Raw genomic sequence first — 19,408 nt, forward strand, 5'->3', positions numbered from 1 at the left:
TGCATGAGTACAAGGAGTGTTAAAGGAAAGGCTTTGGGATGTCATATTTGTATAACAATACAATTTAAATACATGTAAATGTTTTGTACAAACATTTCAAAATACACCAAGAGTTTTGACAGCACCAATGAAGCCCTGTTTTTGTAATTCTGAAGTGTGATACAAGCTTTTGAATTGGATCAAAACAAATCAAGACACTTTATTTAGGGATGTGCAATGTTAATCACTGAAACACTATTTCCACACGTTGTGTGTGCACTATATAGTTTGATCAGTGAAACTGCATGTCTCTGGAAATTTAGTGACCCTTTCAATGGGCAATGTGCTATCTGTAGTGGGAGTGCGCTACCATACCATGGAATGTCAATATACTTGTGACAGTGTGCTCCAGAATGCACCACCAGCATACATACCACACCTATACTACTTTCATTCTGAATGGGCATTGCTCATTTGCTACACTTGTTCTTTGTGTGACACTAGGATTATTCACAACCTCTATAACTCCATCCAGCACTGCTCTTTTCCACTAAACTAAATCTATAATTATCCATACTCGCAGTCACCTCCTCATCCATCCATGCACACATTTATCCATCCAACTGTTGGCTCGTTGACAACTCCACCCACTTACCCATCCACTCAACTAGACATAAACTCGCTATTAAATGAGGATTCACTTTCACTTAAAAAAGAATCAGATCTATTGGCTTTGCCAGCCCTTGTCTTGCTCGGTGTTAGCCTCCTACTTCTTTATGTGCTCCGTTTATGTAGTCTTTTACTTTTGTAAAGTATTTCGCTATCCCTAGTATTAATTAATGTTGATAGCAGTTCCTTGATTTCCGCTTGTTGAACTCGTCTTCCAAAGTTCTTTTGATTATAGGTTTGTCATGCTGCATTGCACATCCACAAACTTCCACGTGTCATAAATGCAGCAAAAGGTCATCCCACACAGGACAGCATTATCTTAGAATGAACTTTAGCCCTCCTTCCGAACTGTGCATATGAATGTTCTTTCAGGAAGCTCTTAGGGAATGCAATTTTCAGGTATGCTTAAATCCCATGATATTTGCTCAGATATTAATATTTTCTGTTTTCAGTGTGGATTCGCACTGGTCGATGGTTGATTGCAGTCGTGTAGGGGTTTCCTTTGGTGTGATCATGGCATGGTCAGTGGATATTTGATGAAAAGTCTATTCAGTTGTGCCCCCTCCCGAAGATTCCGTTTCCAGAGAAACTTAGATTGTGAATCATGCTGTAGAAATCTTTATTTTTGTTCAACTTTTTTTTTATCTACAGTAGATGTTCAGATATAAATGTTTTATTATGGAATTTCTTTGTGGGCCTACATAAAGATGTGATTCGGTATAGCAGAATCAGTAATGGAAATCCTATATGCAGTGATCATGCTTCCTTGAAGCAGATCACTCTTTAAAGTAAAATGTTCACATTGCTGATACATAATTATTTCACTATTTTATATACTTCCATGTAATCTTTTGTCTCTCCAAACAACTCTCAAACAAATATTAAACAGAAATAAGCATTGCCAATGCCAATAGCTCTCGACTCGGGTGGAATGAAGAGAGTTTGGGTGAGCGGCGACAGGAAAAACAGTGGGCGAGATTAATGAAACATGCACTATAATGTAGTTCGGAATGTAAAATAACAAGTATTTCCGAAGTCAAAAGGTCTTGCCTTCACCTACGAGCCTTGTCAATTCTTTTTGCCAATGCCGATTAATATCTCCTCCAAAAAAAAAAAAAACATGATGACGTGGTCGCTGTTGATGGTCGCCTCATTTTGTACATGCCGCTATACACATGCATCACCATGCATGGTGTGCTTACAGAATGTCGTGGGGGCCATTTTCTTTTCTTTTTTTTAACTGATCTAAATGGAGGCCTCCTCTTACATTGGTCAATTTAAACAAAAATTTACCAGCGCAAAAATGCTGTTGTGGAGTGCCAACCGCAATTTGTTGCCTGGCCTTCCAAAAATAATAGATCTTTTCAAAAGAACTGCAGGTTGAGAAGCATTGTGTAACGGGTAGGAGGAGTGGGTGGAGGAAAGTAATAAAGAGTGGGCAGGGGTATACATTAAAAATGAAGTCAGGGGGAAATGCACACGCGGGGAGAGCAACATGGGGGCGGTGTGAGAAGGACCTGTGGAAGACAGAAGCACGGACTATGTGCAGAGGTTTTATCAAAGACGTACATGGAGAGAGAACGAGCAACTAAGAGGGAGAGGGCAAGCAAAGCGCATGGTAGATGGGTATTTGGCACTGCAGAGAGAAAACAAGAGGGAGAGTGCTGGAAAACTCCTGCATGGTGATGGAGTGCTTAACCAAAGAGAAAAAAGGAATATTCTAAAAGAGAGTAGAAACCTGAAAGTGAGCAATGAAAGGACACTCGTCAACCAGTTAAAAAGGCTATACTCCAGGGAAGTAAAAAGCACAAGATGGACAAGGAAAGCCATCTTCTGAGAAGCGAGGAAATGAGTGACAAGAAAGCCAACCAGAAGTAAGCAATGGGCAGGCCCCAATGTAAGTTCTTGGTAAGCACAAGATAGGGCTTTTGCAACTCTGGCAGGTGATACCAAAACCTACCCCACAAGTAAGCAGTGGAAGGATACAATTTAGCCAGTCGGAACCCAGTAAGCTTGAAATATTCTTGGGCAGGAAAAAAGGAATGGGGAAGCCAGTGAATCTGGCCAGGCTAGGTTAGATCTAGACCTAGGGCTAGGCTATGCAGTGCACATCTCCAAGGAAGTTATCCTGGTTTTGATGAGAAAGTGGTGCTGCCCTGGCCGAGGCCTGTCTGAAGAGCTAAGTTTCAGTTTCTCCTTGAATTCTAGGACTGAGCTGGTTGCCCTAATGTGAGGGTATAGTTTGTTCCAGGCTTTAGGAGCCGGGTAGGAAAAAGAGTATTCACTGTCTCAGTCTCTTCAGATGTGGGGTGCCTGTGAGCAGGTGGTTCGCTGATTGGAGATGTCTGGTAGAGGTGGGGAAACTGATGCAACTGTTCAGGAAGGTGGCACCTGGGTTGTGCAGTACTTTGTATGTGTGTGTAAGTAGTATGAAAATGGTGTGCTGGTGGATGGGGATCCAGTTCAGATCATGGGGGTGAGTGGATGTGTGTGCAAGGTGGGAGATTGAGTCAGAGTCTGGCTGCTACGTTCGGAACACTGTGGAGCCGTTTGGTACTGAGTGGAGATTCCTACATAGTGTGTGTTTACGTATCCCAGCTTGCTGGTGATAAGTGCATGCTGATTGCCCAGGGGCCTCCAGGGGAAGCCACCTGAAGATTTTCCTGAGAATTTTGAGGTTGTGGAAGCAGGAAGGGGTAATCAAGATATCTTGGCTGGGCATCCATAGTTGGTTGTCTTCCACGATCTCCAGGTGGGGATCATCATCTCCCATTGGGATGGACAGCATCCAGTCATGAGCAAGGGGCTGACCCAAAGTCTTCTCTTAGTATATTTGAATAGACAGTTACCCCTGCCTGTAGCTCCGCCCTAAAAAAGAAAGCGAAAGGTGATGACTATTTTGGTTACAGTGCGCAACACATTTGTTTTGTACAGCGTTTGTTGATGCTCATCTGTGATAGGCGCGTGGTTGGTATTCTGGTGCTGGGTTTGCCTTTCTGCTCACAGTCTATGCATCGGGAGTGGCTTTCATTATGGATCCTTCTTTCCTGCATTAGTCGAGGATGCTTCTTTTTCAACTTTCGCTTTTAGCTGCCAATTTAAAAATGCTTATGGAAATCATCGGTTGTTCACTTTGTTACGAGTTGCACATCTGGAACCATTTCTGTTCGACAGCATTTAGAAAGCCGCATATTTTTAGATTTCATTATACAAACACGTATCTGTGTTGATCCGTCTGTAACAGCAGATGGCAGTGTCCACTATTTTACGAAGCGACTAAATGTGATGGTGTAACAGTCATTAAGTCAGGGCTTTTCCTTGCAGTATGCACAGTTTCATTATTCGAGGCTGCTTGGATCGCTAGTGGGGAGAGGCGCAGGCATTCATTTTTAACAACACATTTATACCAAAGTTCGGGTTTGGGCAAAAAGGCGCCCATTTCTCCCTAGTATTTTTTACTTGCTGCATTAGTTTGTAAGAATTTCCTGACTTGGTCTGATGTTGATTCAAGTCTACATTTCTTCTGTCTTTTTTTGACCATTGTCGCCTTATTAAAAATTGTACCTTGTTATAGGGGTGTTTTAGAACTTCCACAAGCAAGGCTGTTCTCTTGGTCAGATTATGCTACATTCTTCAGTCTGAGGAGACAAACCCGTGTGTCAGTGTTTGCCAAAAATCACACTTTATTAATATTTATCATATATCTACACTAGACTTTTTTTTAGACATAGTCTGATCTTATGTGTTATATTATTTGTTGCGATGTTCAGCAAAGAAAAGTTACTTCCAAGGCACAATAGGCACACCCTGCAGTCTTCTGTCACAAATTGTGTTCCTTGGTTACATTATTTTAAGCCACACCCATAATTATATAGGTCACACCAGTTGGCATGGAAAATGTTTTGTACTGAATTTCTATATTGGCTACTTTGCAAACTAAATGAACCGCTATAGTTTTGAGGAAAACTATTTTCATGACAATTATGAGCGATGACAAATAAAAACTTAAACTTTAGCATGTCACTATGTGTCAGTTTTGTGTTAAATACATTTTTACAGTGTTGAGAAGAATGTGTTCAAAAGGACTTGGTTAAAATAAGCAAACATTTTAAAGAGACGGGCCAGCCTAGAAAAGCTTAATATTATGCTTATTTGTGAGATCAAGGAGCAGAATGGTTTAGGAACAGAATGAGGTTTTCTGATATAAAAAGAAGTTGCTGCATCTTGGCGCTAACCCCATCGTAACAGTGGTCTCCAACACACTCCAGACTCTAGGAAGGGCCCGAGAATAGTTGTCATCCTCAGGACTTCCTCAGATATAGGCATGTCTGTGGTCATAGTTTAGTGTCTGCAGGGGTGTTAGTGTGGGACCAGTATCACTCTAAAATGTTACAGAGATCTTGGTAGATGACGGGGAATTCTGGTGGCCCCTCGGTTCCCCAAGTTCTCCAGCCAACATGGAGATGATCCTTCTCAAACGATGCTGCCCAGGCTGTGTTTTAGAGGCTCTTTAGGTATGTTGGCGTGCTCTATCTGCACCCATGGCCAGGATGAGAATGTATGTTTTCTTGAAGCTTGTGGGCAGGGAGCAGGTGGGGACTCCTTTTCTGTGAGCCCTGTTGCCTTAAGGTTGGCTGGTGACCGCCAAAGCAGGTGAGAGCAAGGTCTGCTGGTTGGGGAGCCGGGTGTCAGTAATAACATTATATAAGGAGTAGAAAGTGGACGCGACCAGGAAAAGACTTCAGGGACTGTATTAACTAACGTATGCAACATATTAATAAGCATTTTCTGTTGTCTTAATTTGCTGTTTTCTCTGCTAAAATGTTATGATTGTCTCTCGCTGATCTCCTCCTCACACCCATCCTTGCCTCTTGCCACATCTTCCCTCTCTTTAGTGACATCTCGCTCTGACGCCATCCTTTCCCTAACCCTACGTTGCTTCTACCTAATTCTGCTCCTCGAGCCTTTTTCTTTCAACCTAATCTTGTATCTCCCAGCACTCCGTTTTCCTCACGTCATCATCCGTCACAGTGGCAGTAACAATGAAGTTGGCTAAAACTTGAACTTTTGATCGGTATTGTACTCTTTAGGAGCTCTTAGACTAAACAACCAACAATTGTTTGAAGGAAATCAGTTTGATATCTGATGGGATTCCTTGAATTGAGAAGCAGCCTCCCCTGGTCCTTGATCTTCCAATCTTCCTGGACCTTGGGCTCTCCAAAGGCTAGTTGTGCTAGAGGGCAGGTCGATCCATGGGTGCTCCAAATATCCCTGTGGATTAGCTCTATAAACTGCCTCTCATAGTTTTTCGAAATATCATGTCAATTGTGAAGATTCAGGCAAATTTAAGAGCAGCTCTTCTAGTTTTCATGTAACAAAGCATTAGATATTCCTCTTACACAGTGGCACAGCGGTCTTCCTTCTCCTCCTCTTTCTTTTTTTTCTTTTTTGAAAGCAGGGGCATTTAATAGGAGATCTAGCATACATTCCTAAAGCATCCCAAAGTCACATGTTCTCTTGTGTGGTATAGTTCCTGTTTTTGGATAATGTCTGTTGTTCCTAAAATCCCCCTAAAGGCATTTGCCGGTAAATATTCCAAACTTACGGCAATCTTACCTCACTAGTTCAGCCAACCCCACTTCAGAGCATTTTAGCATCTTCTGCTGTCACTTGCCTAGGATGTCCCACAGAGTGGAGGTGGCAGATTCTGGAGTGGTCTCATTCATGAAAAAGCTTGATAATGGTATGGCTCTCAACAATGTCTGGAAAGCAATCACAAGGCAACTTCTCTTGCAAGCCACATAGCAAGGTGCGTAACACAAGCAAGAACGATTCATTTCCCAGCCCCTGCTGGGAATTAAGACAGACCTACAAGGGGTGCAGTGGGGCTTCTCGCCCCTGGCTCTTGTGACACTGTACATGCTAAACTTAGATAGGTATGCTCCTGGCTCCTTCATCTTTTTGCTAATGAGTGTGTGCTAGGAGCTATAGCTGGTACATGACTTACACAGGGCTGTTAAATGAAGCAAAATCAGGTTGGTAAAAGTGTGATGATATCGTGTATGTTTCTTAACATGACATGCACATTTCTTGTTTTCATTAATCCCAGAATTAAAATATGTTTTCATATTAAATCTGTTCGTGCCAACCTACCCACGGGATGTACAATTGGTAATGATAGCCACAATACCCAAGAACCAAATTAGACATTACTTTTTATTTTAACGTCCTTCGCTGTTGGCTTGAGGCACTGAGTGGCTCTCCGATCAGTACCACAGTAGGCATAGCATTTTGCAGAGCACATATATATATATAGATAGCTAAGGTCTCTCTAGAAGAGGTAAAAAATCACAAGGTCTAAAATGAAAAAGACATGCAAATATACTATACCACGTCCACGGTGCCTTGGACAGCATAGACATTTGGTAGAATTAAAATACTTAAAGCATATTTGAGCACATGCTTCATCAGGTATCTCTGTGTTGGGCTGTGAGATTTTGCACACAAGGTTGCATAGAGGAATCAAGGACAAATAAGAAACAGAATCTGATATTTTGAGAGCAATGATAAGAGAAAAAAAACCTCTTGAATATGTGTGTTGTGGAGTCCTTAAAGGGAGATGCTGTAATCATGTGCTGGTGTATCGGTTCTCCTATGTATATAAATATTGCTGCCTTCAATTTCCAGGCTCTTTAAACATCTCATCCCTCTTATTTAGACCTGTCATTAGGCAGGTGCAGCAATATTGATGCAGCATTCTCCCGCTCTAAATTGCTGATACCTGCACTGATAATGTTGGGATGTGGAATTACCGTAGTATTACAAATATTCCCCAAGGGCCTTTGGAGAATGGGGAATTACAGTAGGAATCAGGAAGATTGCACTTGACGTCCATAGTAAAGAACTTTTTTCTGCCCGTAGTCAACCGAAGATTTTGCTGGCTTTTAGCTGGTGACATATCTGAGTGGGAAAATTATTGGGATTGTGGTATTCCCGCATCCTTGTTCCTGATGGAAAGGTTATTCTGACTGAATAGGAAACTATGCAGGACCCATTAAAAGAAAAGTAAAAAAAACTGAACCATCAAGGTCCTCGTCGACAAACTTACATGACAGGCTGCCTGCACTGGCAATATTCACTCCTAGGAGGTTAATAAATCGCCTACTTCAGCAATTTGGAAACATACATTTTTAGGAAACCCTGGGCCATCACTACCTTTGAATGATATTTGCTAGTCTTTTATCACTCAGGCTGGTATTTACATTGCTGCTCTTATCATCACTAGTATCATAAACACCTAATTTGGCATTTGATGAATTTCCGTGTAGCCTAAAACATCACCCACTTTTAAAGAAACTACCACATCTCAGAATAACGATTTAACAACCTAATTCTACATGTTTATTACTGCTTTCTTGAAGGAAGTGGGCAGTGGGAAGTTCAACATCTCAAAATAATACTTTCAACTTAGATGTCGTATATTGAGACCCCTATCTTAATTATTAGGCAGATTGATTTTCAGTCCAAAATGTTGATGTTTGCATTTATCGACATCACTTATCACTAAAGTCTTCCAGATTGCCTCAGGAGACAAGGGGATGTTTGGGACAAATCCCTACAGTGGTTTGCCATAATTCTACATTGCTCTATCTTTTAAAACTTGACTTTTTTCATCATGTACTACCGCAGTTCGTTTTGTAGGACCAGAGACATAATTCTTCTCTCTGGTGCATTTTTATTGATATCAAATCCTCATGGGGTTGAATTTGCCTCTGTGTGCCAAAGATAACAGCTCTCATTAAGCTAAGGAGTTGGTGTGAATGTCATTCGTATTTGATTTTTTAGCCTTCCACAAAACTTGGCCTGATCCCAAAAACATGTTTATAATTCAAGGCTGCTTAAATGGAGGATCTAATAGCTGTGTTCTATAGGATCTACTTCCTCTCATAGAAACTTCATGTCTAAACTGCATGGGAAGAAGTTTGATTTTTCTGTATCTTTTACTCCCATATGTCATTTCAGTAATAGAGTAATGCTATTGTCAAGAGTTACAACCATCAGCTTCAGTTAATTCGGAGCCGGAAACTACATCCTATTGCTCACATCTTGGCATCTGCAATCTCAATTCTTCTACATAATCAAATACGTGTAACCCATATACAATGTGGAAAAACAACTGCTGGTAGAATTAAAGATCTACATTTAAAGAACAGTGGTTTAAAAAGGAAGTGTGTCCCTGTAGAAACCCACACACAAAAATAATGTGGTGGCCAAGACTTCAGCAGACTATCTACCCATCACCTTTTTAATCTTTAGTGTGATGCTCTAAATGTGACTGCTACAGCCAGATATGGCCCCATGCTTGTTGTGCCACAGAAAAAGCAAAGCTCTGCAAAATTGAAGAGGCCCAACTAGGCTGAATGTGATCTCTGGTTGGTTGTGCTCTCATCTATTGGAGACATAGGGTGGCAGTTCAGGCTGGACTGTTGGAGCAGGGTTAAGTCTGAATTTCAAATGACCGGTCTCTGGAGCTTCATAGTGAGCAAAAACAATGTTGGACTTAAATGCAGGCCAAGTAATTACCATTGGCTGGAATCAGTGCCACTTAAGGATCTTCTTCAACACATACAGAAATATATACAACAAAAAGAAGACAAATTGCCGTAAAAGGCAAGAGGACCATTTTCTTGCTCATTTTGTTCTGTATTAAAGTTTGTTACAAGGTATGTTACGGATTCAATTGATTGTTTGGTTAATCGAAACAGTGATTATTTACAGGTGCACTGGAATTATGCAGCAAGAGAAAAGGCAAATTATGCTACATAATGCGGCACAGGTTTTAATAGTATTATTTCATTATTTCGTCATTTTAAACTTGGTAACACTGTATGGGTTGCACTTCATTAGTACCAGTTTAACACCCAACTATGGCAATAAGCAACAGAAAGGTGACCAATTCAGCGTTGGAAAGGGTCTTCCACTGCACCGCAACACATATTGCTGCCTTTTTAGTAACTTTTGAACCATTTGAGCTAGAAACAAATTTTTATTTTTGTTTACAATCTGCAATTTATGCGGTAGATGGTTAGGTATGTGGCAGATGCTTTAATTCTATAATTGTGCAAAAATTGCTGCCTCAGGAGAATCACACAATTCCAGTGGGCCTGAATATATACCGGTGGTTAACCTTCATTGGGCCGGTCACGTAGCAGAGTCTGATTCGTCTTAGTATGTCTGCAGTGGGAACAAGAAGAGAAAAGAGAAATTCTCTTATAAGAATATGTTTGTAGTAGGTTGGCAAATTTGGGGGCGAGGGGGATATTTCAATATTTTTCTTGCTTAGCTTTCATTTTCTGAATACTTTGTGGGTGCTTATATAGCCAATAAAATTGAGAAGGTTTCTTTCAATATAAAGAAAGGATGTAATGGAATAAAGAGGCTACAGGAAATGATTTAAAGAGTTGGGGCTGGTAGGGCAATTGTGTGATAACATGAGGGAATTTTGCAAGTTGTAGGGGTAATGAATTTATTAGCGGCTGCATTATTTGGGACATGGTTTTCATTACTTTATCCTCATTTCCTTTAGGCCTAATGTTCTGTACCTTGCTTGTGTCACATACGGGCAAACAGCATTGCCTTGTTGAAAATTCTTACGAGCCAAGACTCTTACCCTGAGTGGACGTGTATTTCTATTGTATAGATCCAGTTTCCTACAATATTGGTCCAGGAGTTATTTAAAATGCATAATTACATGGTGTTTTAGTGAATCAAAGTCCTTAGGGAGAGAACTCTCGAAGTCTCTTAAGAAACCTGCTGAAAAGCTGCTTCAGATGATATTACTGGTTACAGACAGAGCAGGTCCTTGCTAAAAGGGCAGCCTTGCAGATAGAACTTTTGCGCCCTTGCAAACGCTAGTGAATACAATGATGTAGCAGGGAACTCCTGTTGTGTTCACTGGTCAGTCCCTGTCTTGAGCAGAGAATCGTCCATGAACCCAAACATCTTCGTACCTCCCCCTGCGCACCTAAATCGCCCATAGCTTAGGTGCCTCGTGATGATGAGAGTGTTGGTGTGTGTCAGTGGGGGCTGAGAAGGTGTAGGGAGGGCTAGGAAGGGGCGAAATGTCTATGGCAGTGGTTCCCAACCTTTTGACTTCTGTGGATCCCCACTTTATCATTACTGGAAACCGGGGACCCCCACTGAATCATTATTGGAATCTGGGGAAAGCTGGGGACCTAATCTGGTAATATTATTTAATTTTCTAAGTAGTCGAAGACCCCTGAGGAGGCTTCGCGGACATCCAGGAGTCCCCAGACCACAGGTTGGGAACGACTGGTCTATGGTATGATAATGAAGGACCATTTTAAACTGGCAAATTTGACAGAGAAACTAGCACGCTGGGACACGGACAAGGCTGGCGCAAGATGAGCGGGGCCCTGCTGTTTGTATAACTTTAATGCACACAGCTCCAGGTGCCTCTTAGGTTAGTGACCTGGGCCTGTGCCCAGCTTGCTCATGCTCAAAGCCGGCTCTTGTTACTGGAATGCTTACAGAGTTATACTACAACCACTGTTGTGAAGAAGCATTAAAATTGCCTAAAGAACATCCCTTCAAGGCCCCGCAACCTTTCCTGGTAATGAGTTTGCATATGAGCATCTTCTGAGATTATAATATCATCTCTCGGCTGCCCGTGTGCAGGGGCTGGTACCTCTTTAAAGAGCAGCCATATTTAGGTGAACTGAAACGGTCCCTCGGCCGATCGGGCTTGATTCATTCTATGTTTAGTCAGGAAATCCAAAGCGTCGGGCTGCAGCCTTCCTCGGAGCCCTGCCCGGTGCAGAGCCATGTGTTCCTGCCGGCTGCCGGGCGGACACTGCAGAGTCCAGACGGTTTAGAAAATGTGATCATCGGAGAAGGGAACAGAGGCGCACGAACATGAGTGAGTAAAACGTCCCGTGCAAACCTGTGGCACCGAGTGTCCGTGGACGAGTCCTTTCCCGGCGGCGCGTAGTGACGATGTCTGCCATGAGCCTGGCTCCCGCCCTGCCACCGGACGACGAGACCTCGGCCCTTGCCATAGTTCCTGCGCGTTTTTAATCGTCTGTGGATTTACCACTTTTTTTTGTGTAAAACTGAAAAACACGCCCGTGCCCTTATCCATGTTTTGACCCTCGTTTTACCCAGCGAACACTCTATTATTCCGAATCAGCATGGGTTTCTGTATCGTAACCACTTCCTGCTGCAGGCGCATTATAAGAGTCCTAACAGCAGCGCATTACCCTGGCCCGAGTCAGAGCAGAGGCCCGGCGGAGGCGTGGCTCCCGTCCGTGAGATTATCGGCGATGGGATATGTCTCTTGTAAATGCAGCCCTCGCCCCTCGTGGCACACAGGGGCGCTACTCTGCCGCTTGTGTTACGCTGTCTTGTTGGTGCCAATTCTCTTTGCCCATTTTGACTGCAGTACCTGACTGGAATACTCCAGAGGTGCCTTCCTCTAACCGAAGGTGTGTTTGTAAAGGTTAGCGAGTGAAAGGGGGTGTATTTGAGGAGTTGGAGGCGGATGACGAGGCTATAAAAGGATGAGGAAAGATGGGGAAACTGTGAAGGAAAATAAGGCGAGGACACAGGGACAGAATACATGCAAGAAGAGTGAAAGGCGGGGCTACTGAGGAGTGAAAAAAGAAGGGATTGAGGGAAGAGGAGGAAGAAGTAACGTGGTGAAGAAACGAAAAAGGGAACTGAAAAAGGGTAAGGGACACAGATGGAAATGGACAGTAAAGAGAAATGAACTAAAGGAGATTAAAAATATTTGATGTTGCTGAAGGATAGAATCCTCATTGTATGGCTTCGAACATAACATTTCGTTTGATGTTTGTGTTATCACCCGTTTTGTCTGTTCGGGTTAGTGGGCTTAATTAGAGAGCTTAAGCTTCTCCTTGGTTTCTGCCTTCTAATGCGGATGAATTATTCAGAGGTGGGTAAGAAGTCTACTTTCCCAGTGAATACTGAGATGGATGTGGGCGGAAGACTGAGAACGTTCTGCTTTGTCATTAGATGTAACACACTCTGTCTCGCTCTCTTACTTATTGTGTGGAATAGTAGCTGTGGTGATTACACACCTTTATTGCATTGGCGACCAAGTCTGTTTTGTGTGCAGTGTCAGGAGTAAGCTATTCAGACACAACGCTTTCTTTTTGTGCACCCATAGTTTCATTTTTCAGAAGTTATAAAAGCAGGGTAGGCAGGCCATTAACTACATATGGAACATTGGAATATTGGAATCTCCATTGAAAACAGTGGAGTGCTCTGGGCTTCTAATGGCTGGTAGAAACCTGGAGCTCCAACTTTCCAATGTTTTCATTCACAGCTGTTGCTGTGAACAAAGGCATTGAAGCCTGAGGGGATCCCCTCGGACTCTGTGAGGCCTTTGTTTTATCTATTAGACTATTCAGCTCTCTAGTGGCAGAATGTTCTAATAGCCTTATAGCCCACCGTAGTTTGGCTATACAAACATTAAAGTCCCGTCCTTTAGTGGCCGGTATAGCCTATTACGGTGGGCTATAAGTCTATAATAGCTTATGATGGAGTGGCTGCATATACTGAATGTTTTAGGGAGATTCACCTGATGGTTTTGGGCCTTTTCAGCCTTGATGTTCACATACGTACTTATTTGTATCTTTACATAGCCAAAGCCATTTTATCCGTTTATAATGTTCCAGCGTATGCAAACAGATGCAGGCACAAATTCACATAGACTATTTGTGCTATCTGTTAAACCTGCCTTTTCTGTGTCTCTAATGCCTATTCCCCAACTTGTGATTCAGGTAGGCAGAGGCTAAGGAGGCACTGAAACAGAGAAGTTGTAGAAGAGAGATGACATCAAAAGTCTGTGCTAGTGGTTGTTAGTATTGTTGTAGCTGCAGTGTCTGCTCTTGGGAGCAGCCCATCTGTGTAGGACCTGTTCCGTTACTGTGAGGGAAAAATTGCTGCTGTGTATGTGCTGTCTTGCTGCAACTTAGGTTGTCACTTTTCTGTGTTAGGGCAAAACATGTTATGTGTGGAAGAAAATTGTAGATTTTGCACCTTTTTTTATGTTTATTTTTTATTTTTTACACAAAGGAGATAAAGGAAACCAGCCATGTGTTAACTACAATAAATATGCCTTACCTTTGTCAAGAACTAGTGAAAAAAATGTACATTGTGGTGAAAAGGCATAGTTAGTTCTTACCTATGGACCTACTGTACTTTGCTTATGGTGAGGCTTTATCACTGCTTTTGCTTGTGCTGTGCTTTGTGTGTTTTGGAACCTTACACTGCTATTGACATTGTAGGTGCTCTGTTTGTGTGTGTGCGCAAGAGATGGAAGCCTGCTCTGTCACTTCGTGTACCTGCATGTGGTTAATTCCATACATATTTGCTTGACATGAGAATTAAACTATAAAGCGTATTTAGTTTGACTTCAGCCTTCTGATGCTGTTTTGATCAATCTTTATGCGTTGTGTGGGCGAGATTATGATTTATTAAGCATCTGAATATAGATTTGAGTGAGACAGATGATAACAGAAGTTGCGAGTGTCTGCAGCAGCCCTCCCCAGTTCTGCTTTCTGGCTGGCATTTCTTATAGGCTGGTGATAGGTGCATAGAGAGTCACTGACTCCCAGAGCGCACCACACTGTCTGAAGGATGGAGCAGCAGAAATACCCTGGAAAAGTGGTGCTGCAGTGGAGCCAAAGCACTCACCTGACGGGGAGCACTTGTTCCAGCAGCTTTGCTGCAGGACATTGCACCAGGCGCCCCCCACACAGGTGAATGGAGGTGTCCACAGCAGCAACTCTTTGGTGCCACACTCCTGGTATGGCTTCCGTTTCTCACTCTGCTGTGGGATCCGTAGTGCAGAAGGGAGGAGATACATTATAGTAGCACGAAGCGTCAGTAATTGCTCAAATCTGCATCAGTGTACTGAGTAATAAGGCACAGTGGAGAAGCAGAGTGTAGTGACGTACATGCTAGCAGCATGGGGTCTTTTCCTACAGAAGGCCAAACACCGTATTATGTTTGACAAGACCACAAAGGTCAACCTTCAGCTTTCTACTTTGATGCACAATTTTTCCACAGTCGCTTCCCTCTACAGCTGTCACCACCTCACACCCAATATGTTTGTCTATTTAACCACGCCTGCAAAGTTTGGAGAATTCGTATCAGTGTGTGCGAAAAGTGGAGGAAATGCTTATTTAATATCACCAAACGCAACCCTAAAGTCTGAAAATATATACATTAGAAAATGATGCAGTGGACAGGTCCCAAAATGTGAGAAACAACCCACTGAGCCAATGCCTGAAACAGGCTCATCCAAACAAGCCAAAGCCTGAAAGGAGCTATGTCACAGCCCTTTACTGTGTTGTATGTTGTGTGTCGTGCTGACCCAAGCCTTGGCAGACAACTAGAGCTGCCTTACTCAAGACAACTTTGATGTGACTCGCCCTCTTGTGCACTTAGTTAAAAAACAAAGAAGAAACTCTGTCTCCTCCCAAACCCTCTTGGACATCTCCTGTTCTTGGAGCAGGTAGTTGATTGAGGAGAATTTTGCCAGGCGGCACATTCAGCTCTTTACTAAAATGGGGGCTAAAAAGCAAGGACTGACTGACCATCTCACAGTTGACGTCGGACTAACTGGGGGTTTTAGCGTTAGCAATTCAAAGTGCTTCACAGTTAGCTAAAGTATAGGTCTTTAATAAAGTTCTGCTTTCCTCTGCTGCCTGCCTCACTCATTTCTTTCAGAATCGTTAACTGAGTAACCGCAAGCTTGTTCAGCCAGTGTACTCTGACTCGGTTACAGAAACTGATTGTGTGTTTTCCCCATGCAAACAACGCACATGAGGGACAAGGCCCAGATTGTGAAATATATATTGGGACAAAAAACGGTTCCTAATTTTTTTATTTTTTTATTTTCTCAATTTAATACCACATGCCAGTAACAAGTGGCTTATTTGAGTGTTAGTTGATCCAACATCAAATTCCCGAAGGACTGTAGAGCCGAGATTTTTATGTTGCCTCCCACAGGTTTTGTTTCTTCACTTGGCTCCATCTTGAGTCCAGTTTTGGGAAAAGACCTTTTACTTAATTTTAATTTGTGTATTGAATATGGTTAGTTCCTACAGTGAACCATTGGTCCGCCTTGTCGTTCGTTCTTTGTTGAAGGCATGGCTGTAGGAGGGTGGCTGTTAGTTGTGTGAGGAAACTCAAAGAATATTTCTTTGATGTTCTCTGCTGGTTGTCTCTCTTCATCCAGTTACAGTGAATTAATGTTAATTTCCTTGCTCCTAGATGTGTGCAATAGTACAGATCTTCCAGAAGTTGAAATCATCAGTCTGCTGGAAGAACAACTACCACATTACAAGCTAAGAGCGGACACAATCTTCGGGTATGACCACGACGACTGGCTCCAGACACCGCTCATTTCTCCTGATGCCAACATCGACCTAACTACTGAGCAGATTGAAGAAACTCTGAAGTACTTCCGTAAGTCACTGCTCCTTACTTGGGTATTTTTGCATTATCTGCAACGCATTGTTTAGGTTATGTAGAGGTAAGCTTGGAAAATACCCTATGCAGGGTACATAAATGTCTGTAGTTCTTGCTATGTCTGGAGTGACAGTGTAGCTGTTGCTAGACATTATGAGATAAAGAAAGAAAGTACGTTTATTTCTTTAAGAAGCTTTACTAAGAAAGGTGCTTTGACTCTGTGCTCAGATGTGGGTTACTTTGAGTACCGATTTTGATTGGTTAGAAGTTGTGTGATTCTGCTTCAAAAGAGTGCTTGTATTGCACTTTTTTGCCTTCTGTTAATGTATGTTTTATTTAGATTGTGTGTCCTGACTAAAAGAGTAATCAGATGGTCTAGCTTTTGGCACTACATATTTGTCTTAGGTTGGCACCACAAATTTGTCAATATTCACGAAGACTAGGTGAAAAATGTAATTACTGCTTAGTTATAAAACTTAGTTGTTCACATCCCCTACGCTCTACTGAAAAGACCCAAATAGGCTAAATCGGTTTTGGGTTGCTTATGTTACCTTTCATGGAAGACCTGCCTGGCAGTCCGGGCTGGAGTGTTCCCATTGAAGCAGGACCACGGCAGACTGCATATAGCCGAGTCCTGCCTGAGGTGACATGGTGTGCAAAATAACTGAGATGCGTCTTGAGTAATTACCAGTGGTTGAGATTAATTCATACAATCCACCCATCTCTCTTTTACATTCTTAGGACATACTATTGTAGCACATTGCACTCCATCCCATTGACGCACAACTCCGCGTCTTATGGTCAGTAATATACACTGCAGTACACCCTAAGAAAGCTGACATTTCAAGTTTATTTAACACACTTCTGCCTACAAACCGTTGGAATCCTAGACACATAGAAAACAGTTTTGTCCAACACATTAAACAATGTAAAATACTGAAAAAGAAAACAAATTATAAAAACAAAAAAGTCAAAAATCCAAACTGTTGTAGTACCATAGAAAGGGGACATGGAAATAAGGTTGATGCATGTGCATGCACCTCATATGAAAGGGAGGACGGTAACACCATGCATGCAAGCATCCCTCCACAGGTTTTCAGACGCATCGCACGTTTTTTCAACATGGTTTGGAGGACTGAAACATTAGTTAAAACAACAGTGGGTGATCAACCCTGGGTGCTAATAACTGTGTCACAGGTGCACGCGGTTTGAGAAATTGTCCATATGGGATGTGGGTGGAGTTGGTCTTTGACACTTGGGGCATCAGGAAGGACACAGAAAAGGTGTTCAGTATTTTATTTGCTGGATTGCAATCATTTCATTTCAGATTCTTGTTTTTTACTACGGAAACAAATGTATTCGTTTTTTCATGTAGAGTCAGCCTGACCTCGAGCAGCAGTGTTGTACTTCACACAGCATCGGGATTATTAGCCTGATTTGTAGGGTTAACATCATTTCCCTACAAGGGGGAACATTAATATAATAGTTGTGGTGCATGTTATTGTAGGAGAAGGAGAGAGATATTCCGCATACTTGAAGGCAAAAACGTGTTGGTGAGAGCGAACAGGATCGATTTTAGAACTCCTGAAAATAGTCTGAGGATGTAGAGTGAGCAGCTTTGCTCACTTACCCTTTCCTCCTGTGCCCTCTTGATTGTTAGGCTGTGATTGAAGGCCAGCCCACATATCTGCATTCTAGGGCACAAACCTATTGCACCATAGCGGACTATGGGACGCTAAACCAACATGCTATTTGCAGACCTTAATCTTTCACACTACATTGAATCTTAGAGACATTCACTTACCACATTATACTGAAAGAGATGGATGGATCCCTGAATCCAAGGGACACTTACCCACAGCACTGCACCTTTGGCATGTTAAGACACCACACTTTGCTGCATCATGTGGATACTAACCCACCAAACTGTACTGTATCCTTTGACGATATATCCAATACTTTGCACTGCAATCTACAGCTACTGACCCTCTGCATCACGTTACATGCTTACTAGCTCACTAGGCTGCCCCATAGGGACAACAACCCACCAGACTACTATACATTTTGGGGACATTAGATCACTACCAACTGCAGCACTAAACCATTCCATTAATTTATATCATTGGGACTCTAACTCATCACAATTCACTGCATTCTAAGGACACTTAAATACAGAATTTCAACATGGGAACACAAACCCATCACACTGCAGACTACGGACATTAACCCAACACATTGAATACTGGATCCCAGGGAACTAACAGACCACACTACACTAAACCTATGGGACACTAACCCAGCACACTACATTGTATGCTACAGACAATAGATCAGCACACAACATTGCATCTTGGGGACATAATCCACAGCACTGTATTCTAGGAATACTAATTGATTACTTTTCACTCCTTCACCTGTCCAAAAACCCACCTCACTGCACGCTAGTCGAACATACCCACAACTCTGCCCTGCCTTTTATGGTCACTAATCCACCGCAAAATAACACTGATTATTTCACACTTCAAATCCTGTTTTAGCTTACATTTGTAGACTACTGTATAATTCATTTATCAATAAAGTATGTTGAATATAAACCTAGCTACTTCAAACTTGTCGACTGTATTGTGCACAGCCTATGTTATTGTCTCTGTTCAGAACTGAAGCATAGGCTGTGCACTTTATCTAAAATATGGCTACAAATAAGAATTGTTTTCTTGTTCCTAGTTTTATTATGTATCTGAACCCCACACACCACCTTTCTAGTTAATATATTACATTGTGTTTCTTCTCTACTTTTTAAATAGTTTATTTGCACTCAACAAGAATGATAACTCAGTAATATTGTGTTGATTTGAGGAACTTTATAGCATTTTCCTTAATGATCAGCAAGATCTAAAGCTGATCATCTTGAGCTCCCAAAATCCAGTTAATATGGTCACCCCACCCCTTCCTATTCCATTAACAAAGCTGCCATTGTTTCCAAAATCTAATTTATTTAGTTAATAAACAATTGAAGTTTTTCTACACTGTTTCTCTTTTAGCAGCTGAATAACTTGACCAGAGCCCATCGATCTTGGTGATAAGCAAATTAGAAACCATGAGAAATTCACCCCAACCGACACACAGTGGCCCTTACTCGGTGAAAAAGATTGCGTGGAGGGTCCACTAGATTAAACGAAGGATTTTGTACACAAAAATGAGTATTTCTTTAAAACTGCTAACCATGGAATCATGAATA

The 19,408-nt window shown here is 42.1% G+C and overlaps 1 protein-coding gene across 5 annotated transcripts in view; it reads left to right on the forward strand.

Moving 5' to 3' along the window:
* TRAK1 (trafficking kinesin protein 1) overlaps window positions 1–19,408 on the forward strand; it is a 269,898-nt gene that overhangs the window by 7,713 nt on the left and 242,777 nt on the right. For 2 of the 5 annotated variants that reach the window (XM_069211489.1, XM_069211495.1), the window contains exons 1-2: window positions 11,494–11,587; window positions 15,973–16,167. In XM_069211489.1, coding sequence (XP_069067590.1) covers window positions 11,584–11,587; window positions 15,973–16,167 — 199 coding nt within the window. In that variant the 5' untranslated portion in view covers window positions 11,494–11,583. Of the gene's footprint in view, window positions 1–11,492; window positions 11,588–15,972; window positions 16,168–19,408 lie in introns of those variants that run through there. The other 3 variants (XM_069211490.1, XM_069211494.1, XM_069211499.1) reach the window with 3 other exon arrangements.

This window comes from Pleurodeles waltl, chromosome 10 (assembly GCF_031143425.1).
Source record: "Pleurodeles waltl isolate 20211129_DDA chromosome 10, aPleWal1.hap1.20221129, whole genome shotgun sequence".
NCBI lineage: Eukaryota > Metazoa > Chordata > Amphibia > Caudata > Salamandridae > Pleurodeles > Pleurodeles waltl.